Source organism: Apteryx rowi, unplaced genomic scaffold (assembly GCF_003343035.1).
Source record: "Apteryx rowi isolate R43461 unplaced genomic scaffold, aptRow1 scaffold_628, whole genome shotgun sequence".
NCBI classification, from domain to species: Eukaryota; Metazoa; Chordata; class Aves; order Apterygiformes; family Apterygidae; genus Apteryx; species Apteryx rowi.
The window spans coordinates 409,807-434,392 of record NW_020450903.1 but is presented as its reverse complement, the minus strand read 5'-3'; the positions used below and the strand labels follow the sequence as shown (position 1 = coordinate 434,392).

The 24,586-nt window shown below is 43.7% G+C and overlaps 1 protein-coding gene across 1 annotated transcript in view; it reads left to right on the top strand.

The window, feature by feature from the left end:
* Nucleotides 1-24,586, top strand: part of MKX (mohawk homeobox) — a 45,879-nt gene that overhangs the window by 1,626 nt on the left and 19,667 nt on the right. The window contains exons 2-4 of the mRNA XM_026084171.1: nt 481-640; nt 7,842-7,995; nt 9,239-9,574. Of these exons, the coding sequence (XP_025939956.1) occupies nt 481-640; nt 7,842-7,995; nt 9,239-9,574 (650 nt within the window). The remainder of the gene's footprint in view (nt 1-480; nt 641-7,841; nt 7,996-9,238; nt 9,575-24,586) is intronic.

Genomic DNA, 24,586 nt, shown 5'->3' with positions numbered 1-24,586 from the left:
CCCGCCGCCGCGCCGCAGCCTCCTCTCCTGCCGCAGCAGGGGCTCCGGCCGGGCGGGGCGGGGCGGGCGCGGGTGCCGCAGTCCTCCTGGAAAGCCCCTCGGTAAACAGGCCGAAAATATGCTCTGCAGATGCCGAGTACTGTAAACATCGTGACACTCAAGCCCTGCACCCGCGTAACCCCTGCGCCGAGCCCAAATCCCCGCGGTGCAGCCGCTCGGGAGCGCCGGGGGCGTGCGCAGCCCGCCCCAGCCAGGCTGGGGCTCAGCCCGGGCAGGTCACTCTCCGTCGGGCAGGGCTCACCCCGGGCAGGGGCACCCCCGTCGGGCAGGGGCACAGCCGTCGGGCAGGGCTCAGCCCGGGCAGGACACCCCCGTCGGGCAGGGCGCCGGCAGGCGGCGGCGCGCAGGGGAGCGCGGCGCTGCCCGGCTCTGCGGAGGCCCCGCGGTGCCGCGCGGCTCTCACGCACCTTCTCCGCGCAGGGCCCGGCAGAGCGGCGGCAAGGTGCGGCACAAGCGGCAGGCGCTGCAGGACATGGCGCGGCCGCTCAAGCAGTGGCTCTACAAGCACCGCGACAACCCCTATCCCACCAAGACCGAGAAGATCCTGCTGGCCCTCGGCTCCCAGATGACCCTGGTGCAGGTAGGGCCACCTGCGCCCGCCCCCCGCGGCGCTGGGCGGCTGCCCTGGGGCCCTTCGTGGACGGGAGGGACGGGGACAGCAGTGCCAAAGCCCCCTGTGAGCTGAGCAAGGGGCAGCAGCGGGGGACCGCGGGGCTGCCCCACGGGCGGGGGTTTGGCCCCGGGGGAGATGCCTCGCTGCACCCGCCCCGGGGCCCACACTCGCTCCGAGCAGCGTGGCCTTGTCCCCACGGCGTGTCTGGGACAGCAGAGGCGTAGGGGCACCAGCACAGCAAAGGTGCCGAGCCCCCAAGCGCTGCTTTCCCCGCTGCCATTCCCAGGGTTTCCCCTCCAGCAGGACTTGTCCCACCAGACAGGAATTCCCACATCTGGCCCTCCTGGCTGGGAATCTGCTAACAGCAATCGGTGAAAGGTGTATGCTTCCCCTCCTGCCTGCCTTCCCTCCTAGGAGAGGGTGGCATGTTTTCATTTCGTCTCATTCATAAATACAACAGAAATATTTCTGCTTAGTCTTTAAAAATCTTCAGGCCAAACCAAAAGAAAATCAATTGTTGGAGATTTCAGCACAAAATAGGAATTGTTCAGGAAGTTATAGGGAGCTGCAAATTTCCCGTATGAAAGTGGGATAGAATAGAAAAGTTAACATTGTTTTGATAATAATCATCGCTATTACTAATACTAGTCATGCGGGTGTTAGTGTTACCATTCACATGATGTGCAGTGGCTCTCAGCATATAGCGATTCTGCACTTCAGAGCCCTGCATCGGTTGTCATTGCACGGGGCAGTTAGACATGGGGATTACTCTGATTTGCTCTCTCAGGTGAAACTCTGCTGAAGTGACTGGTAGTTGTGTAGCAGTAAGAGGTATGAAGTTGGCTGCCAAYGTTTATAAATCTTATTTCTTTGTTKTCTTTGCCATCTGGCACTCTGATGAATTATGTGGTTAAATGATACCAGTTGCTGAGTAATGCTATCTCAGGTCTGGGTGCTGCAAAGATTTACACATTGTGAATGTTCTCATTTTCCTTACTGGGAGTTACTCCTAGGTGCATAAATTTACGTGTGTTTGCAGAACTGGGACTTCAGTCCTCTGCATAATACATTATGTGTCACTTTACAAAGGACATTAAGGTATCAAAATAACATGAAGTGTTAGAAAATAAGGTGTCAATCCACCATTATTATTTTGAGTATTCCTTCARAAAAGGCTGTGCTATGAACTTTGATTCTAGTAGCGTTGGCAAAATGTGAAACTTTTACACTTTAGTACCTCATGGTGAAACTATTGCACTAGCGAAAACACTATAGCTTTGACAAAAATAATACTAATGTCTCAGAAAATGCCAGTTATAACTGGAAGATATAGTTAAAACAACTTTGCTTGCTTTTTAAAAATATACATGAAAGGTTTGCTCAGACTTTTAAAAATATGATTATGTAAACACTATCCATTCAATGCCACAATTCAATATGAGTAGCTTTTTGGACTACGGCTTTTAGAATATTCCTGTATTTTTACATGAGTTTTAAAATATATATCCAGAATATATGTTTGGAGACTTTAACATTAATGGCATATTGAGGAGTTCCTCCCTTATTCTTTTACAAATGCCACAAAATGAACATGTGAGGGAAACTGTCTGGTGATTTTTTTCCAGTGTGTCTCTCATGGCAGCTTTGATAAATGCTGATTAGGATACGCTGTGCTAACTTCTATAAAAACATCAAGGGAGTCATGGCCACTACTCCACAGAGTTTTATGATTTAAGTAAGGTGCAGAATAAAATTAAGAAGAATCATAAATGGCTGCATTTATCCCTCATTAGGCTCCCTTAACTCTAGTGGATTTATGCTGGAGATGAATCTGGCTGGCCATATTTCTGTGAAATGTAATATTTGAAAGAGTTGTGCAAACCAGCACATCTATCTTCATTTACAGAAGCACACCATCAGAAAGAAACCCCAGATGTTTCTTCCATCATTTGGGCGCAATGCTCTTTTAATCCAGGAATACTATAGCATCTGTACAAGAGGTAAATACRTATGTCTGGCAACAACAGTAATCCCTGAGCCTGGAAGGACAAAACAACACACACCCCACATCTATTTTTCAAATGTCGAGAATGAACGAGACTGTAATCCAGATCAAAATTCTTGTTCTCTGAGAATGAGAACGGTGGAGCCAGGCTGTGATCTCAGCTGCGCCAGGTACATCTGAAAAAACTTTTCTGAGGTCTCGGGTGTTACTTTCAGCTGAGACTGGTATAACCCAGAGCAGGTTCAGTCCTGGGCTTTCGTATCTGTTTGAATGCTTTGTTTCTCGTTTCAGGAGGGGCACATTGCAAAAGCATCAAACAGGGTCTCTTACGTTTGGTTTTCTAATCTACTAACACCAAATGCCAGCAGACTTTGTTGAAAAACCAGGGTCCAGTATGTGATGTTTTCTCTGGGTTACACGCCTTCACATTTGCRGACCTGTCTCATATTTCCTAGTCTTCTTCCATCGCTCGGTGCTGCGCTGTGGTGTTTGCCCTCAGTAAGGACATGAGCCTGCTCCCACAGCTCTCTGCTCCTGCCGAGGCTGTTGTCTGCTGAAAGCTATTACCTCTTCACTTGCATCCCTGGTGAGCTGACGCCTTGTCACCGACAACCCTAGGGAAGCCGAAAGATGCTGTTGAAAACCCCTTTGGGTTTCCGCCACCAGAATTCCATTTAGGAAAGGAAAGGTTGGGGGGGGGGTTGTTTTTCCTCCTGACTGCCAACCTTGGTGCAATCCTCTGAATAGCCTCAAAGGACAAGTAGCTCCCCTGTTTCTCAAGGTTTTGGTAGCAAGGTCTGGACCGTCTGTCTGATGTCTCTGACTGCAGCTACACTCTCCAACCTGCACCCACCTTCCTTCCCCACCAGGGAAATGCCCAGCTTGGCATTCGTTTGCCTTCACGTCTTCAGCAGCTGCCTGAAATATGGTGCTGGTCACAGTAATATTGATAATAAGGCTATAACCCTTCTCCATGTGCTTTTCTTTCTCCTAGTGAGCCTTATTCCAGTATGTACTACCCATCCAAAGGAGATTTTGCAGGACCATGACATAGATATAATTGATCCTTCTTTGAGACGAGGGGTTGAACATCCAGCCCTGTTTTCTATTGTTATTATTAGGACAGTATCTGCACATCAAATTTTCCACTATTTCATTTTCATTAGTTTTACTATCACCCAGTTTTCTGCTTCTTAAACTTTTAATTTACCCCACTTCACTAACACTTTTGCTCAATATTCTTTTCCTGGGTGCGGTGGAACAGCCGGGGGTTGTTTCGTCTGCTTGTCTGTCAGGGCTTCGGAAGGGAAGTCTAACTCTTTCAAGGAGGTAGGATTTCTCAGGAATCATAAATCATTTTGTTTCTTAATAACTAGTAGTAAAAACTGGGCAAATTCTGGGCTGACTTATTCCTGAGCAGTCCAGCAATGTCTTTGGGAGTCCTCAAGGCAAATGTTATTGCAGCTTTCAATCCAACAGTCCAAAGTATTCTACCCCCCAAACTGCCAAAGCAGGAAACCAAAAAAGCAATAAAGTTTGAAAAGCCATTTTATGTTTTACTCCAATTAGATTCCAATTGAGAATCCAATAATTTGTCCCATTAATATACTATTAATATGCTACATTTTCATTTGCATTGTTACCACAGCATTAGATTTATTTTATTTTAAATTTTGGTTTAGTCATTCTTTTGAAATAAAAAAGAAAAATGGCCACATATTCCTTCCAGAAAGAAATATGAATGGCTGTATTGTTGAATAGAAGTTATTTGCCATACTAGGATTAATATACTGGTCATGTGCTGCTATGGATTTAATAGCATTCAGATTCATATAGGCATATCTGGTTTATTGGAGGAGAACTGCTTGATTTCTGTTCCCCTTCTGAAACCTTGGCTGCTCTTAAGTAGTGAAGCAGAACGGTTAGAACAAATTTGAAGAATCTCTTCAGAAGCAAAGCCAGAGGGTCAGTATTTCTTGATGCCGATGTAAATCCTTGCTGCTCTTTAGGGGAATGACTGAGCTGCTGTAAAGCATGAATGCTGGGAAGCCTACCTATTATTGTTCCTCTTGGTTTTTCTTTATAATTCCTGAAGAACTTTATTGTTGTTGCTTTGCAAGAACAGTTAAGTTTCAGCCTGCATTTGTTCAAGATACTTAGTTCTTGGTAGGTCTCTGAGGCAAAGGTTTTCCCACTGTCTTGTATGTAAATCATTGGTTTTACATTTTTCAAGATTTTTGGAGGTCACAGTAGTGTAACTTCGAACCATTTCAGTGAATGGCTGATTTTTGGCAGCTTAAGTTGTTTCTGTCTGTAATAGCCTGAGTAAGTGTGGTGAAAATGGGTACCTGTAGAGATTCAGACTTGCAGTGGTAGACACAGAGCTTTTCAAAGACCATATGGATACAGGGGGTAACATTTGGGGCTGGTTGAAATTAGTGACAAAAACTCCCCTTGGCTTTAAAGGAGCCAGGAACTGCCTGTAATGTAGTAGCCCATGTCTAGAGTTCAGGGCGTGTGCTGTCTGGTACAATTTTGGGGCTGGTAGCCTCTCGTAACCCACACCTCAAGATTTTGCCCCAGGATTCAAGCCTGGGAGAGGTGATGAACCTCTTGATCTCAGAGATACSGATTTGGCAGGAGCATCCTCCAGTGCCCAGGAGCAACAAAGCACACCCAGATGCCGCACCATAGGTATATGCTAAAAATCTGTTATGTGGATTGGCCTAACTTTCATTCAGCTTTAATGGGCCTTGTTTTAACTGCATTCAAGATAAGAGTTTCTGGAGTGAGAGTCTGCTGCTTTGTGCTTTAGAAGAAAGTCTCTCTTGTAAATGCTGACTAAGGTTATTTCATAATGATCAAATACTACTATTTCCTCCTCTCTCTTCATAAGACCAAAAATATGGCTCATYGTTTCCTATTGATATGCAGAAAGCTGAGAGCTGGCATGGGAAGAATGAGTCCAAAATAAACCGAGAGTACCATGCAAAAATCACTCTTGCTAAATTTAATTGCTTGTATGTATGAGTCACATTAATACTACCCTATCTTTCTTTTCTGCACATGGCACTTTAATGATGAAATATTTCAATATGTAATGAAATGCAGCATAATGAAATATTTCTCATGAGATGTTGGAAAGCTGTCAGTTTTGTTAGATGCTGCAGTAACTGTTGTAATATTCAATGGGACCCTGGATTGATCCATCTCTATCGTTACGCATATGACTTGAGAGTTATACTAAATCATGCAGGAGTCAGGAGACCACTGTTTCGGCTGAACAGTCTGGAGTGAGTTTGTTCAACTGCATTAGAAAGTGGATGGGTTCCAGTCCGTCCTTTCTGGTTTACTATAATGATTGCTGTGTCAATACGATGAATATAAACAAGTAGCCTTGGAAGAGAATGAAAATTACTTAGTCTTCTCTGCCAGCTACAGTTCTGGTCTCCTAACCTGTCACAGTAAACTACATGGTTTGTAAAGTCATGTGTTTGGCGTTTGAGTGCTGATCCAGGGCTCACTGTACTTTTAGTGGAGCCCTGTTTCATGTAAACTGGATTTTAAGTAAAACCAAAGTGACAGGCTTAAAGCACCACTGCTAAGYTCTGGGTAGGACTCCGAACTGAAGTTTTGGTTTTCCTAAAGCAGATAGTGTTTATTTTTCTCATAACCACCCTAAAAGAGATTATCAGTCCAAAATAATTAGCCAAATGCGCCTGCGCTATTTATGCAGCCTTTGCTGCAATAGACGGATGACAAAACTAGGGCCAAAATCCAACTTTGAGTTCTACAGTTTGGCTTTCTAGTAGGTAAGGTAGTACTGTATTGATAAAACATACGTTAACTGGCTTTGCAGGTTAACATAAATTAAACCACACGATCATTCGCAGGTCAGGATGTGACTGCAGTGGTCTCCAGCCTCTGAAGTGAGCCCTTCCTCAGCCCAGAAATGCGAGCGGGGCTGTGCAGTACCCTGTGCTCTTTGCATTCTGCTTTTCAAGGAATGCTACCCGACATCCTCTTTGCAGGGGTCATGTCACAATACAGTTATTCCTCGAAGGAGTAAATAGCATTTTGAAGCCCTGATTTATCATAAAATAAATATTGTTAGGGTGTAGGTAGCTTGCTTCTGCTTTTACTCGTAGGAGAGTTACAGTTAGGTCGTTCTGTCAGTATCAGTAATTCCTATTTTATGTATTTTTAAGTGACAGTGAAATCAAGGCCAGCACTTTCTCAGGTACACTTTCATACAAAGTCACTGCAAGTACATGGCATCCTATTTGACAGTTTGAATAGCATTGCTGACACACGAGACTATACTGTGCCTTTTTGCTTCTTTGATGCGTAAAGATCTGTAAAATCTTTGTGCTGGAACCTGACTTTGCAGTGACCGTTTATGTCAGAAGGATACTAACATGAATCCCTTTTGCAATGTCAAACTCTAGGCAATACACTGCAGCTGAAAAGCACAGCTAATGAAAGCCAGGCCCTTGTTTAGCAGTCACTGTGTGAGGAATCTGCATCTTCACTATTTTTAGGGATTTCCATAACACAAAAAGTTCATAAAAGCTGCTGCTCTGTAGAGCAAATGGCTGGTTTCTGCAGTGACTCAAAGCATGTTATGTTCTGTGCAAGACTTTTCTGATACCCACTAGCTGTCAATCTTGGTGTACTGATAAAGCACGAGGAAGAATTTAGACTTTTATATAACCAAATTCAAAAGTTTTTTTTCTGTTCAACATTTTATAGTAGCCTACATAAATGTCAAAGGCAAATTATCTAACATTACTTATTAATTTTAATTTGCTACTAATATATTGAAAAATTTTATTGAAAGTTCAGGATATTTATCTTTAAGAAAAAAAAAAGAAGGGTGACTATGAAATGGGTATTTTGGGAGATCTGAATTAAAACTCACTGTTATTAATAATGAGGGTTTGCTAACGTTTGCGAAGGACGGAAGGCCTGAATCCCCAGTCCTGGCTGGGTCCTGCTCTGATTAACGATAGTCTCCCAGACTCCTGGTGCCCCACACAGGACGGATGCATTTCCCTCATTTGCTGTTTTTTTAGGGTGTACACAAACTCATGAAAATTATATGGGTTGGATTTGTTTGTTTGCTTGGTTTTGAGGGAACCTAATACATTCATTTTTATGCAGGTGTCAAACTGGTTTGCCAATGCAAGACGTCGCCTTAAGAATACGGTCAGGCAGCCAGATCTTAGCTGGGCTTTACGAATAAAACTGTACAACAAATATGTTCAAGGAAATGCGGAAAGACTTAGCGTAAGCAGTGATGATTCATGCTCTGAAGGTTTGTTACCATTCTTTTTTATCAATTTTCAATTGATTAAAATAAGTTTAGAAAGAGCCAGATTCCCAAAGAGAGCTCTGATTTCTCAGCAAACACTCTTAGTGGAGCTGCCTTTCCTTTCTGTGAATTAAATGCCGCTTTCGTTTCCCAGCTACTTTGCAGCCTTGCAAAATAGTATTGTGCAAATTAATCAAGGCTGACAGGCTGGTTGTATGTTATTTGCTTGTTCTGTATAGTGTTGTTATTAGAAAGATATTTCTTAGTTCATTAGATACTACAAGCTTATTCCTTTAATCTGCAGTAAAGGAAAAAATTAATCATATTTGTCAGTTTAGGGAAATGAGAAGTCTCTTGACTGTTAACTCCCCAGGTTTATGGGTGTTACTTGACAGAAGGACTAAATCAATATCATTTCATGAACAAGAGAATCAGATTCACTTCAGTGGGGCTTTTTATATGGTAAACTGAATATGATTGAGTTTATGGTGATTTTATGTTTTACCAGCAAAAGTTTTCCATAAAAGATGCAATGAAATTTTCTGTCTTATCAAAATTAACAAATGTAGGAAATTTGTAAGTAGTATTAATTACTTTTAATTTGTATTAATATGGTATTAATATGTCTATGASTGCTTTTTTCAGTCAGCTGTGACAGAGGTGTGTTAAGAGGTGAACAAATGCTACAAAACATTGCCAGAAATTTGTATGCGATTTTTTTAAAGAATTTGTTTCAATTTGTACTCAATTTCARTTTTACTTGTCCCAGTTTCAGTTTGTACATTTCTTTTGTATTCACTTTCCTTTAAAATTTTGGTTGCAGGACAGTTAAAAGAGTACAGTTTAAGAAAATATGCTTAAATATAGTATTCAGAAGAAGCAAATTTTGAGTTCATATTTTCTGAGAAAATATGATGGTAAGAATTAAGCTTATTCTCGCAGATTTTGAAATGTTTATCGTTGGTTTATGGCACTGCTCAGTTTTCTTCCGTAAACTTGTGTTGCTCATGAACAAATTAGACCCAAAGACTGTTTTATACGGTGATCTAATTTGGAATAGCTGAGAACCCTGGGAAGTGCTGTGAGCAATGTGTAAACAGAAAAATGTGAAAATCGTTGTTTAAGGCTGATTTCTAAAATTATTTGTCTAGTTWCAGTTATGTTTATAGCAATTTAAAACATATAGAGAAAGACTCTCATTAAGTATTAGGTATTTGATGTATTACTGTATCTTTCTTATTTTCAGATGGAGAAAATCCTCCAAGAAACCATATGAATGAAGGAGGATATAACAAACCGGTTCATCACACTGTGATTAAAACTGAAAGTTCAGTAATAAAAACAGGAGTGAGACCAGAAACAAGTGCCAATGAGGATTACGTGTCGCCCCCCAAATACAAAAGCAGTTTGTTGAATCGTTACCTGAATGACTCGTTGAGACATGTCATGGCTACTAATGCAGCTATGATGGAAAAAACAAGGCAAAGGAATCACTCTGGTTCGTTTAGTTCCAATGAATTTGAAGAGGAGTTGGTATCTCCGTCATCATCAGAGACAGAGGGCAATTTTGTCTACCGGACAGGTAAGGAGTTTCTCCTGCGCTGTGGTTAACGCCGCCAGCTTGGTTGGTTGCTGTCACCTGAAATGAGGATCGCCTGCCCCTATCTTTTATGAGAGCGGATAACTCCTATCCCTCGCCTCAGCCTCTGAATAAATTGTTTGCAGTGTTGAAGCTGCAGGCTATTACTGACCACTGCGTTAAGCCGCTTTGCTTTTTGTCGCAGAGCTGGGGGCAGTTTTTTAACATGACATTTATAGGCTTGTTTGCCAGCACTAAGGCAAACGGAAGGGGGGAGAAAACCCTTGGGCGATCTGGTATGATAAGGGAGAAGGTGGATAAAGGCTATTTATGCAGGCGGCTGGCTGGAAGCTCTGCATGAAGCACCTGCAGGGCTGGAAGTGCTTAGCGTTTCTGTTCCTCCACCTGGAGCGCTGTCGGAGTACTGAAGTACTCCGTGGCCCCAGCAGGAAAGAAGGGGAGGATCTGRCTTTTCCAAGTGGCTGTTCGTGACGCTTAGACAAGCCATGTGCCCCTCATTAGCCTGTGGAGCCCCCATGAACGCACGGCCCCTGCCGTGCGTCACGTTTGCGCCRCTCAGGGCGGCTGTCGCTGGTGCGTGGAGCCTGCGAATCTCTTGCCAGCACATGAGTGGGTTTAGGCCAGTCTCTGCATCACGGTCCAGGCACAAGGCACTGAGCTAAGGGCGTGGCAGACTTGGCCCTTAAATATCTTGGCTTAATATTTTTTGGGGGGGTTACATATAATTTATTATTTTAATCTTATCAATAAAAGCCAAAAAGCATGATTTATATTCCCCGCTGCATTGTCAGTCGGAGGAAGGCACACGGGGCTGCCTGGTCGATGCCAGCAAACCGCTGTACGTCAGGGCGAGATACAGGAGTGCTTGGGCTCTGACATGTCTCTTGCAAGCAAAGAAAGGTCCCTGGGGGCCAGGGAGCGCTGGCAGGCTCCTCTGATGAAGCTTGCTCCAAATTTCTTTGGGCACAAGACGCAAAGCCTCCGCTTTGGAAAAGCCGAAGTTTTGCATTGCAAATGCTGTAGGTCTCCATGGGCTGTCTCAGGCTTCCCACCACCACCACCACCACCACCACCACCACCACAACCACCACCAGCCATTCGCCTTGTCCCTGGGCCTTTCCCTGGGGTAACTCTGCCGGGGACCCCGCGGGCAGTGTCACCGTTGGGGCGGACGGGCATTTCTCCAAAGCACAGCAGGGCTTTGCGCTCAAGTCAGCGCAGGTTGGGGCGCTGCATTTGGCCCCACGGCTCCCCAGCAGGCTGGTCAGGTGCCCCCCGCCCCTGCAGCCTCTCACGTTTGCAGCCTTTGCCGTCTCTTCCCTGCCGCATTTTGTGCGATCTTTTGTCCTTTTGGAAAGGCCACCAGGGCTGGAGGATGCTGGGCGCGGGGTGGTGGTAGGAGGAGGCTGGGCCGTGCAGGTCGTCGGGGGACAACCACGGCTGGAGTGGAGGCTCCGCGGATGAACGGCATCTCATGGGGAGCACAAATAGCAGATGCAGGATGAAAACGTTTCRAAATTAACTCTCTCTGTTCATTTAACATTATTTTTCGACATACCAAATGCATTTGGTCTGCATTATGGGCGTACTGTCTGCCAAGTTTTACTTTTAAATGAAAAGTTACTCAGAACAGATGCAGCAGCTCAGATATGTAAACTTCTGTTTTTCTATACTTTTATACCATAACTTAAAAATGGACCCAATGACTTTTAAAAAATTGTAATAAATTTGCTACTGGATTAAGTTTTTCTTGCCAAGTTTCAAGCTACACTGAAAAATATGGTCTTTAATGAGAAGGCTGAGACAGGCACACTGTAACTGCAGTGAGTTCACAAGCTGGGCTGGAATGACTAAATAACAGTATATTTGTCCTTAAAGTTCCTAACTGAGATTCCTGGAACTCCTYTTGAGATTGTATTTAAATCACTTTTTAAATACCTTGTTAACTTTTTGAAGTGCTACAGCCTTTGATGAGAACACACCAGCTCTTGGGATGTAGTTTTATTCTTCTTACACTCCCAAGGCAGACAAGCAGTAACTTACCAATAGAAAGAAAAAGGTCATGCGTGCACTATATTATTTGATATATCCTTTCCATATGTRTATATACATTCGGGAGATAATAGGTACAAATAGGCTTTTTTCAGCCACAGAATTACAGTCCCATTAACAATTTTCTGATGATGCTGTAATATGCAAGAATTGACACCTTCATGAAAAAAACAGGTATTTTCAAGTTATCATCCTTTCATGAAACCTATTTCGACATAATTGTATTTATCCAGATAACAGTTAGATAGGAAGAGATAAAATAAGGACGTTTTATTTTTAAAGTCTTTTCTCTGTAATTTTAGTAACTGGGATGATATATCTCAGTGCAATAATGTAGACTTGTATCTGTGTTCTCAAAAATAGCTACAATGCATTTTGGTTAAGCAAAATAACAAAGTATGTTTGACTATGCCACTTACCCCTTCCTGAAAGCAGCAAGTGTATTTTTTTAAGTGAGACATCACCACTTGTAAGAAGGTCCCCTCTGCAGTTTTTGCTAACAAACGAAACAGATAAATTTTAYACCAGGGGGCTGAAGCAGAATTTTGGAGTCCTTAATAGATATGTTARTATATGAAGACATTTTGCATAGTGTTTTAAAAAAACACAGGATGAAAACTGATTGACATTTTATTTTTGAGAAACATTTGGCAAAATTGTTCTGCTCCTAAGGGCAGGAAGTCATTTGTTTTGAAGCAAATTCTTTRTTGTGCTTCTTTGGAAAAGCAGCTTGGTGTAGCAGATGACGAGCAGCGAGTTTTCTCACCAGGTCTGGTTCATGTTATGGGCCAGCCTCTGGTTTCAGCTGCAGCAGCGTGTCTGCAGCGACTCTGCTCCTCCAGCCCACACTGCCCCAGAGCAGAGTGTGGCCATATGCGTCTTGGCCGAATTAGCAGAATATGAGTACAGTGTCCAGTGACAAAAACAAGAAATTGCAGTTTAAAGTTTATAAGGAAAAGGGGTTGTACTGTTTCCCATTTCAGTCATTAACATGATTATAAACACTGGACCATATGCTACTCTAGGCAATCCTAGGTAAAGACCAAGGACAGGCTGTATAACCCACTGTCAGGAGAGTGGCCTTGTTTTATGCCTTTGGATGRTTACTGCGAGTGACTGTGTTTGATACAATCGCTGCGGCGTTCTGGGTCTGCGCCGGCGCTCCCGCAGCCCCGCAGCCCTCTCCCGCAGAGCGCCGGGGCCGGGCGAGCCGGGAGAGCGGGCTCAAGCGGTACGTAACGCTACCACTTCAGAAAGGACAGAACGGGGGCGGGGAGGGAAAGAGCGAGAGCATATTCACATATATCGCGTATGTAAGCATTTCTGTTGTAAGCTGATATGCTTTTATGTATAATGTGACATACATAAATGTGGTCACTTAAGGCAGCAGATTTTCAGTTCAGATTAATCCAAGTGCGGGTATATTATGTAAATAGGTGTAATTGGCCAAATGTGTGTTTTAAACTGGCCACTGGAAGGTTTGTTCAGTATTTTTATTTAGGTAAAAACACATGTCAGAGAACAAGTTTTCATCAGCTCCTGGGCATACTGTCATTCAGGGCAGGTTCTCTGCATGACACGAGTAACGACAGCCAGGCTTACCTATCTCCATTTATTGCGTAAGTGTGTGTAGAAACAACAGTCCGATTGCACCCAGCACTGCAGAAATATATAATGAAAAGATGTAGCAATGTTTATAGTGAGGCTGGGTGTAAATCTAAAATGCCAAGGTCAGTCTCTGGTTTATGGATTACTAAAACGTTGCCCTTTTTTGTGATTAGGCTGCAATGCCCCACAAGCGCTCTGTTGTTAGTCACCTGGGGAAGCAGAAAGTTCTGCGTTGTTATAGCGCAAGGGAATGAAAACCCCCAACTTGCTGGGGTGTGGCTGGCTGATGAGTGGCACTTGATACACGAAAGCAAGAATTAAACCGAGAGAGAGAGGAGGAGGGATGAAATGGCAGGACGGGGAGCTTTCTAGCTTTGCTATATACACAGATTTTGGTTGATTTCACTCTCTGTGTTACTTAGCRCAGTAGAAAAGCCAGAACAAATAAAAATAGTGAGGAAAGCGAGGACTCTCAGACCTGGAAAGGAGGGTGGCTTTAAAAAAATCTTGAATGACTGGTTGATTTTTCAAGATGTTTGATCTCTATTTTTAGACAGTTATACTATGAGTGTGTTTAGTTTCTGATGTTTTCATTATTGCTGCCTTTTTCTTTCCTCCTTCCATTTTTTCTTTCATTTGGATGCTGCAAAGTTTGTGATTTATAAAACATGATCCTGGGCAGTTTACTGCAACAAACTGAGGACCTCAGGGGAGGCTCTCATTATGCTACAGGATCAGGCCCACATTCGTACAGAGCGCTTAAATGTAAGGCTACGTTCATGCGCATATGTGCCATGCACACAAACCAAGGTCAGTGCTGGGATTTTGTGTGGTCCTTGCCAACTTTTCCTCTCAATTCAACATTTTCAGAAATTAACATGTAATTCAAAAGTGAGCTATAAAATTTAAAAGCCGAACAGAAACACAATGGAACCTGTTTTCAGAAATAACTCAAGGGACCACCAAAACCTACTAGTATTAGTGACTTTTGCAAGTTTGATCTACATGGTGCTGGAAACCTTGGGGATATTTTAAAATAAATGGTAACCTGGGGCAGCCAAAGGAGGCAACTTGTTGCCGATGCGAATGTCATGCAGAAGTGCAATTGAAACGTGGAATGGCAAGGGCAGTAGGAAATGCACAAAGCAGCGTGACTGCAGTTTGAAGGTTACGTGGTTAAGATCATATTTCTACAGGAATTTTATTATTACATGACCTGATTCTTCACCACTGAAATAATAAAGAATTGAGACTTGAGAAGAGGGCTATGTTTAATTTGCTGTTTTGCTGTTTTTTGTTGTTGTTTTTTTAAGAAAGACTAAAAGGAAACCGCTTTACTGCAGGTGGAGTGTCACATTTAATATCCCATATGTCATAGCCAAAACTAGGGAATCTTAAAAATCCTGCTTGTTTTCCTCTAGTTAAGCTGGTTGTTCTCTTTTTGCCTTTCTTTCAATTTGGACTATGAAGAACAAATAAGCTGTTTTTCTTGCTAGTTTCCTTTGGTTCCTTGGTTTGTCAGCAGTTGTGTTGCAAGCGCAACGGGTCGGGATTATTTCCACATGACTTTGGAAAATGGTGCTTCATCAAAACCGAATCTTTTTGTGGAAACATAGCAGTCTCAACAGAAATGTCTCTGATGGGGGAAATGAAGGTGCACCAGGCGCAGGTGAGCCTGCAGCCACGCGGGCCAGGGCACTCTCCCAAAGTCCTTTATGTTCTTTTTTCAGATGCAAACAGTCATTACTGTTTGGGGCTTTGTTTTTGTTTTTTAATATATATATATATATTAAAGATTTTGGAGATTGGGCCACGTGTGGGTCAGCTGTGCTTCTAGTATCAGCAGGTGTTAAGGTGTAAGGGCTTTGGAGATGCCAAGGAGTAGAAGAGGGCAGGGGCATGTGGACCTCTGCTGCTGGTTCTGCTTCTGTTATGTGATGGCAAATTTGCTGTGCACTTCAATAAAAACTAGCTCAAGCCAGTTATTTGGCTGCAGAGAATTTTCTTCGAGGCAGCTTGCCTCAGGGCAGCCCTACACACGTTTCAGGACTTCTGACAGCTTTATCATTGTGGAGAATTAGATGTTTTTGCATGAATGATCTGAAATGGAAAAGATGACAACACAGGACAAAAAAATCAGAGAGACCTAAAAATCAGTGGATCAGCCATGTTTCCATGGCCACAGGTTTCTCCTGCCCTTGCTATTACAGCGGTTTGTGGGTACTTCCCTGAGACCATTAAAATTTCCCCAATGCAGATATTCACAGCAGCAGCCAAAAAATCAGCAGATCCCTGTGCTTGCCCAAAGACCTCTCTCAGGCGCAGCAGGAAAAATGTATGGTGCTGTCACCAGTTGCTAACAGCCACATATTTTAATACTCCTCTTAGAGTTAGCAAATGCTCCAGCCTTAGCGAGGGCTGTTCCCTGGCAAGCATCAGGCCCCATTCATTTACCTAAGGCACATGTTCAACAAGAAAGAAATATTTATCCCTGTTTTCCCATTGTTTCAAAAAATCTTCATAATCATGCTTGGTCTTAAAACCTGGGGCCAGTCCAAGTGTGAATGTTTCAGGAAATTATGTGTGTGGAAAAACACATGATTATCAGTCAGACTGTTTTGAAGTTTTAGCTGTAGACTACATGACTAATAAGGAATATAGTAGGGAAATCAGTAAGAAAATTAGCAGTTAACTTAAGGAAAATTTAAAGATTGTGTGAAACTGCAGCTTGGGAAGACTGATTTAGTGAAATGTCTGTGATTCCTTCTTCCCTTCCACTGCCTGGGAGGGATTTTCCCCGGTAGGTAGATTCTGTGCACATCTGTTATACCAGAACCATCAAGCCCCTTTGCAGCACCTCTGCTGGGGTGGCTTTTGGACTGGTTCAGGGCATCCTCGTCCTTGCAGGCAGAGGGAGTTTCCAGGCTGAGACAGACAAGGTGAAGGGAAAAACCCATGGGCTCAGGCTGGCAGGCAGAAAGTGGCCTTGTCGCGGGAGGTGGGGAAGGGCCAGCGCAGCGGCCGGCAGGAGCGCGGGTCTGCAGCCCCTGTGCAGCCCGCGAGCAGCGCCGAGCCCGCAACCCACCAGTGAACATGAGGAATATGACATGATCTAAAACAAGACAGAGAGGGAGGAGAAGAGAAACATGGCCATGCCCACACTGGCGAGGCTCGCTGTGGGGCCGGCCGCGAGACGTTTGCCCCACGCTGCCAGGTGTCAGGGTCCTCCCGGCCGGCTCTGCCCAGGCACAGAGGCACGCGCGTACCGCCCCGGCGCCAAGAAGGAAGACACTTGTCATTGACAAAAACCTTCCTTTTTGCCCCTTTGCATAGGAAATCGATCTTCCTTTACTGGTGACACGTCTTAACACGCTCCTATATATATGCAAGGGCACCGAGCGGGGACAGGAGGGGAAGGGGATGCAGAAAGCCAAGCCCAGCTGGGGATGCAGCAGGAGCCAGGCGGGGACGAGGCTGTAGTTTTCACATTCTGTGGCAGTATATTTAAAGGAGTGGTGAGCCCATAAAAATTTCGTTTCTTTCTGGAAAAATGTCTGAATTGAAACTTCATACCTGGAGCGGGGTTCCTGTGTGTTCCAGCGTCTGTCCACCGCTGGATAGAAATAAAACAACGTTGGGCAGCGCTCTGGTGGGGTCTGCTTGCAGCGTGGACGGTCCCGCGTGCGTGTTATAGCGCTGCTGTTCATGTTGCTGCACTTTGGGTTGTACCTGTGTTTCCATTAGAACCCTTTTAATCCGCAAATTTATGACCCAGCTGTAAAAATTCAATCCAGACTGAAACTTGGCATGGGCAGTGTTCGTTCTCCCATCTGTGGAAGGAATTGAAGCAGGTACATCCCAGCAACAGCCATCTGAGTTAGGCTTGTAAATCTGGAGCGTGCTGGCTGCTGAATAAGATGGCAAGCTGCTTAGTAGTCCAGGAGCTGGAAGTGCTATACGCCCATGGTGAGACTGGTGAAAAACAGCTTGTTTGCTCTCAGTCACAGAGCAGTAAATAAAGAAAGCGTTCTGAGTTTTTCTGCATTTGCTTACATGTACAAGCACGTGCATTTTCCTTACTGTGACGATATTTTGACATGGGTGGCAAATGTGTGAACTTCTGCAGCCTGTGGCTCCARAGCACTGCTTTACCATTGCCAGGTTGTCTTTGCACAGGTGCAAACGGTAGAATTTACCTCGTCCTTGTAACTGAAAAAAAATTGTGAGAAATAAAAAAAATTAGATTGTTTCGATTGGGATATTTTATTGGAATTTTTAAAAATATCTTCAAAATTAATTCAGTATTGAACTGTAAAATCAGTTTTATTCACCATCACTTCTACCTCTTTTCATTTTTTTCTAAAATGCTACATATTGAATGTTGCCTGACCAGATAGAGTAGTAATCTTATCTGATCCAGCAAATCCTATTTCCCTTTGTAGGTTTCTGGTTTTTGAAAGTCATTCTGTAACTTAAAGAACTCCTTTATGTGTTTAACTGAAATTTTTTAGGTCGTTTGTCCATAATGTGAATACCAGAAACATAATGATGAAAGCAGTTTAGCGAGACCAAACTTCTGATCTTGCACGCATATTCACATAGAAGCTTTCAGGAGGGTTTTGGCACACTTTGACAAGTGGATTGAAGGCAGAGCCTGGAATCTATACGTGGACTAATATTAGGCTGCAGATGAGTTTGTACCCTGCCACTCAGAAAACTCCTGGGTTATATTTTGAAAAAAGTGAGAAATCTATGGGGATTGTTATTGTATGAGATTTTTGCCATCTCCATGGAGAACGAGGAGCTCTCATAAACCCCCTGTTCCAGAAAAATGCCCTCCATCTTCGTCTGTAAAGTTCAGTGTCTAGTTTACAATTGCCCAAAACTAGCAAAGCAGTGTAGTAGTCTGTTTCATCTAAGCCACCTCACTCCAAATTTAAAATTTTGGTATGAGATACAAGGAGTAGACTTGGAAATTATCAGTGAGTACTAAGGACTATTTGAGGTTTTTAATGCTTTATGACATTAAAATGGCATCAGATAGCCATTTTAGATCTGTTAAAGGAGAAATACGTAATAACACTCAAAGGACACAAAAGGCTTATATAATATAAGTGAGTTTTATGTGAGTTACAAAAAAAAAGAAAAAGAGCAGGAGTTTAAATCAGGAAAGTAAGTTTGGAGAAGTAAGCTGCATTGTAGAAAATCTGGAAAAAGTAAAAACAATTCAAACAAAGAGATCAGATAAACAGCTAGAGTTGGAACAGCTGAAAAGAAACACACACACAAGTAGGTAAAGCAAAATTCCAATGAGCCATGAAATGTGTTTTCCTTAATTTTTCACAGTGGCCTTGAAAGTTAATGTTGGAGCCTTCTATCTCTGTTCTTTCACTGATGGCCAGAAGCTGAGGTTATGATGACCAGAGCGTTTGCTATGGCACTGACATTTCAAGTTAGAAGGGACTGCCAAGATTCTCAGTTATGACACTAAAATATACTGTTATTTCTAAGGCCAATTTTGAGCCCCTCCCTCATGCCTCCACACTGATTTAGACAACAGATGCATGAAAAGCAAAGCAGCATTCAAAATAATCCCTTAGCTGAGGCTGGGAGAAGGCTGGCTAGTGGGCTGTAGCCAAAATTCCTTAAATGTTACAATGTTTTACATTTCTAAATGTAAAAACTTTCTTTCCAATGCGAGGTACTAGCCAAGTGTCTCAGCTATGGTATCTCAGAGCAAAAACTGGCATCCGGCCCTTGTGGTCATTTGTGGGTATTGACAGATTTACACCATTAGATCAAGTTAAATGTTGTCGGTTTCTCCATCTCCCCTTTACTTTGTCAGGCTTTTTTTCTCTCAGTTACTATTTGTCAACTTAAATCCCGTTCACTGGAAAAGTGAAGGCTCTTCACGACCTGGTTCTTCAGGAGAGAATTGCCTCAAATTCTTCTTGCTGGCCAAGGTATTTTGTAGTGCATTACAAAACAGCAGCAGCATTGCTCTCCTTGCACTGGATGTACTTTGTGGGCTAGACACTGCGGGCAAATAGAAAGAGATCTTGGTCTGTTGGAGAGTTTGTCTCTGCCATTGCCTTGAGGGGAGCTTTCATCCCAAATCCCTGCCCTTCTCACTGATATTCACGTCCCAGGGCACTGGGCCAACTGCCCGGGGAAGCTCCTGGGGCCGACGCACGGCATGCCGAAGGCGGGGAAGGAAGGCTCTCCTCTGGGAGTGGGTCCTGGGCTAGCTGGAGCAGCAGGGCAGGGGGACCCCCCAGCCGTTTTCCATCACCCCCAGGAATACCCCTTCACCAGCAGCCCCACACTGACGCTGCCATTCCCCCTCCGCCAAACCAAGTTTCCTACTCTTCTGATATGAAAATTATATGGTCTGCTCCAGAGCATTTATGACAGCTTCGCACAGGCTCATCAGCCCAGAGGCAGGGGTGGGAGATTGCACATGACACGGATACACAAAATTCATTGTCCTGTTTTCCTCCCTTTTATGTTGTTTAGCTGGTGTAACTATTGGTTACTGCATAGCTAATTAATTTCCCCGGGATTGTCTTCAAATAGTCCCTTCCTCCGGCCAGCAAAGGCCTTTGTTCCTTTAGCAGGGAAAGCTCTCAGCGGCTGTAGTAATATTTGTGACTGCGGTGAAAGTAGTGTAAATAAGAGTGCAGTTGAGCTTTGGGGCCTAATGCGAGCTGGGGGAGCGTGGGTGCTGTGTGAGGCTTGCAGCCCTTGTCCTCCAGCAACGCCAGAGCGCGCAGCGGCCCGGCGCTCCTCATTAGCGATTCCCAGGAGTACTTGCTGTCCAGAGAGGCTTTTTGCAGTGGGGAGAATACAGAAAAGCTATCACACGCTGGCAACTCCAGAGACTGTAGTGATGTGTGTATAGCCATCTATTTTACATATACATATATATGCATATGTATACGTGTGTGTGTGTATATATATAGATATAGATATATAGATATCCTTAGCTCTCTGTTATGATGATATCATCTGTGGAATTAAAGTCTGCTGCTTTGTTGCCTGGCTGTGCTGCTAAACTGCTTCAGCTCTGAGCTCTGTAACTGCTCAGTGTGGCTATGAACTTTCTAAAGACAGACAAAATGAGGCTCCCCTTGCATTCCCCACAAATTGTGAGATATCTCCTGTTCAAACTCAGTCCCTCTCTGGACTGCTTACTCCTGCTTGCCTGGCAAAGCCCAAAATCCTATTCGTGGAGGTCAGCAAAGAGCAGGAGACTGACCTGCAGGTAGTGATCCCGGTGGAGCTGTTTTATGCAAAGACCTGTTTTGTTCATCCAAGCTTTGGCTAAACCAAAGTAAAGAAAAGCTTGTTTCAATATTTTACATGAATAAATATGACAGGTGTCTTAATCAGCCCATTTTGCTTTTACTACTGTCTCCCAGCATTTCTGCTGCTGTTTTTAGTCCTCACCTGAGACTATGAGTGATAGTGTTCTCCTGGTTATAACTGCACATAATCATTCATTTGTGCTTTTTACATTTATTGTGGATCTCTACAGAGAGAAGATAGTAATATTTCTCAATCCTCTATACCTTATTCAACTCACATTAATTGCTATCCCYGATTATTTGCTCTGTAACTTCAAAAGGAGCTAATAATGGCTTCAGATGTCCAATTCAAAATGCCTTTAGCTTGACCAGATTGTCAATGGACAGGCACTCAGACGGTTTAAAGCAAAGCCCTTGGAAGTGCTTTATGCTGCGCAAAGCAAAAATCTAAAGTGCCAAGATCTGGTCTGTTTTTTGAGTGTTTTGGCCCCAAAGCACTCTACATGGTTTGACACACAATGTTCATGTGTTTGTAAAGTTTTCCAAACTTCATTTGGTGAACTCCAGCTGCTTTCAGTGGGATCTTTGCTTGCAGGTCAAAGGCTGTGACCCTCAGAGAATGTATGCACTCATATTTGGGTACTGTTCTTCCTTCATTCCTGGCACAAAATAGGAAAAAAAGCCTTTATTCAGCCCCACAATTTTGCTGCACTTGCTGAGGTTTGGGGGCTGCTGTCGTCTCACTGCGGTGCTGCAGCTTCTCAGAGGTATCCCCTCGCTCTCCAAAGACACTGCGAGTCCCAGCCTGGTGGGAGCCCTCAAACCATCTTGTTCCTCACAGCTGTGTCCTCCTGCCTGAAACCTCCATGTGTGGCCCCGCGCAGCCCCGGGCTGAGCAAGGGGCTCCATCCATCCCTGCCGTGCAGTCGCAGCAGAGGAGCCATGTGGCACCTAGGCCTTATCAGCCAGCTAAGAGTTTTGAGACAACTGGAGCCAGGAGAGATGCAGGAAGCTCTTACAACCTCAAGATTTCTTACAGTCCGGGGGGATTTGGGTGGGGGGAAGACAGATGGTTCCTTCTCCAAGAGATTTCTCATGTAAACCCTGTACAATTGCCACCCTTGGCCCAGCTGGCAAGCCAGGGTGGAAGGGGGCAGTGCTCTGCCGGGAGGCTACCATTAGGGTGAAGAAGAAATATATGGAGTGAGCAAGGAGAATATTAATGGTGTACAGGGCACGGTCCCACYGGGGCAGACCGAATGAGAGCCACCTCACCCTTCCCATCCTTGGCCAGGTCACCATCACCCAGTGCCACCAAGGAACAGTTCTGCCTGTGAAAAGCCAGCTGTCAGCCCCAGCTGGGATCTGGAGGTCATGAAACACAGTGAGGTCCCTGCAGGGCCGAGCTCAGGGAAGCAGGTGAGTTATAATAAGGTGTCTGAAACAGGGAGTAGTGAGGAGAGCTCACTTTATGCTGTTGATTGGGGTGTGAGGGACATCTGCGCCATAATTCTGTAATAGCATTTACCTTTGTCCTTGGCTAGCTCTGCTCAGTTCGAGGATTTCGCTCCCCTGGCCCCTGCATATCTTTACAGCTGGATTATGGGTTTAGGAAAGTCAAATGCCCCAGGATCACAGATATAGAGTAACTGTTTATTGAAGAGAGGAGGAGGGCAAAAATCAACAGATTCCTGTGATATATTGGATGTCATCTGTACATGACACTCCAATACCTTCAAACCTTCAAATGCTTGAACTAAAGACCTAAATATAATTTTGTTAGTAAAAATATACCTTAGTTATAATAAAATGATAATAGTGGAACTTGGCAACAGAGCAGCTAATAAATACTACACTTTTGAAATGTGCCTGGGATCCAAGAACATACTCTTTTACTGTGTAGTTAAAGCATGTGGCAGGACATGCTAGACCAAGATTTTCTTTTTGTCTTTCCAGTGGAAAACTAAAGTTCTTTGTTTAAGTGAAACCCTTTGGGAATTTTTCTTAAATAAAACAAGGAGCTAAAGAATTCCATTCCTTTTTGCCAACTTTTATGCTCCTTCAAGCCAAATTATCGATTAATGGTTCATTAAATGTATTACCTAGTTATATTCTTACTCTTTTTTGTTTAGGTTACTTCAATACTTTCTCATTGGTACTTCAAATACAGCTGAATTAAAAGATGAGATACTCTATCAGGAAAATAATACCCCTTCCAAAACCTTCTGGCCTTATAAAAAGGAAGGTCAGTAATATGAAAGTCATTAAATTTGCATCCCTAATGGCATTTCCAATTTTTTTAAGAAAAAAATCCATACTCCTCTAAGATCTTCTTCTTCCTGAACCTCATTTTTTGCCTTCTTCACTAGCTGTCTCCATTTCGGTACCCCATAGTTTTGCCAGCAGAGCAGCCAAGTGAATGCTTGACCATATTTTTGTCTGGCTCTAGCTAAACTGTGATCTGACAATAGAATACTTTTCTCTGGGTTTTCCTTCTTCCCCCAGGGAACCATGCTTCAAGGGCAACCTGCTTGTCCAGCATATGAACATGTGGAAAATCCACTGCTATGCACTAATGATTTTCAGATGGGCCATTGTTGCTGAAAATCATCCCAAGAGCAGCAGCTTCTCCACTGTAGCTCCTAACCACTTTGGGATCATATTGCTCACAGCAGATCTGGAATAAACCCCTTGCATTTATGTATAGAGTGGTGACATGTGCTGCATCACGCATACGTAGTACCAAAATTTAGGGAAAAAGGAGGTAAAAGTTACTGTTATGGCTCCTTTTTTGTCCTTTCTAACATGCATCAAAATCTGACATTTATTTTAGCATGAAAACATAAATGTAGGAAAAAGTCAAGCTATGCCAAAGATCCACGACAGCAAGGCAGCAGCACCCTAAATATTGTCCATAAAGGAATCACTTTCAAACTTTTGTTTTAAATATTTACAAGGAGACTTGTCACATGCTGGGGGAGAGAAGAATGAGTTCTAAATTTTAAATACTTTCTGTTACTGTTCTGCTCAGAATATGCATTCTTTTTAAACAACTTTCACTTTTAATCTGTAATTAAAGCCAAAATTTTCTTTTAATTTTAAAAGCTTGTCCTTGGACTAAAATAACATGGAACATTTTTAAACATTGATCCAAGCTGCTGTAGATGATACATTTTATTTAAACCACAGAGCCTGCAGTGAGATTCCTCACTTTGCCAGATAGACTACAAACTGTAAGTGTGGCAGTAATGACTGCGGATTTCTGGATGCCGTACTACCAGTGAGGAGGGTTGTTTTTCTGGAGTCGTTCCTCCCTTTGGGCCCTGTTCATGAATGACTTAATCTCTGCGTATGATCAAATGTCGTGCAAGTTACTGCACACAGAAAAATCAAGGAATGCGCCTCTTCCCCGTGTTCCTTACATGGAATTGCTGCGCCTGCCCTGCAAGCAGTTGGAGTGCGGTAAGGGTGAGAAGCGAGTGGCAGCAAAAACACACACGCAAAACCACCAGAAGTAATAAAAAAAGAGTGAGACAAAGCAAACAGAGGAGATTTTGAAAGATTGGGTGTGCAAGTTGGATTGTGCCCTGTGTAGACGGCTCCAGCTTGCCCAGGCTGCACCAGCTGGAGAGGGAGCAGCACTCTACATCGGGGAGGGCTACAGGGCAATTTTCTCACCATGAAAAACAAAAGTGTTCCTGAGTATTTTCTCTGGAGCGCTGGCCATAAAGATGATTTCTAGTGCATGTTTCTATTAGCTTATTTCATCTTGGAAAGCAAACATTTACTGTTTTGATGGGCAAATTGCAAAAAGTTCGGGGAATCAATGCCTCTCACAGTCTTTCTATCCTCTGGAGCCGGTTGCTTGCGTGGTGTAATTCTGTCACCTCAGGGGATGTTACACCAGGAGTGACTTTCATCCCCTTCCCCTGAAGCCAAAACAGACTGAAGTCTCACAGGATTTCCATTAGCTGTGATACTAATTACGCTGTGCATGCCATCTGAAGAACTTCTCTTACGATGTTTT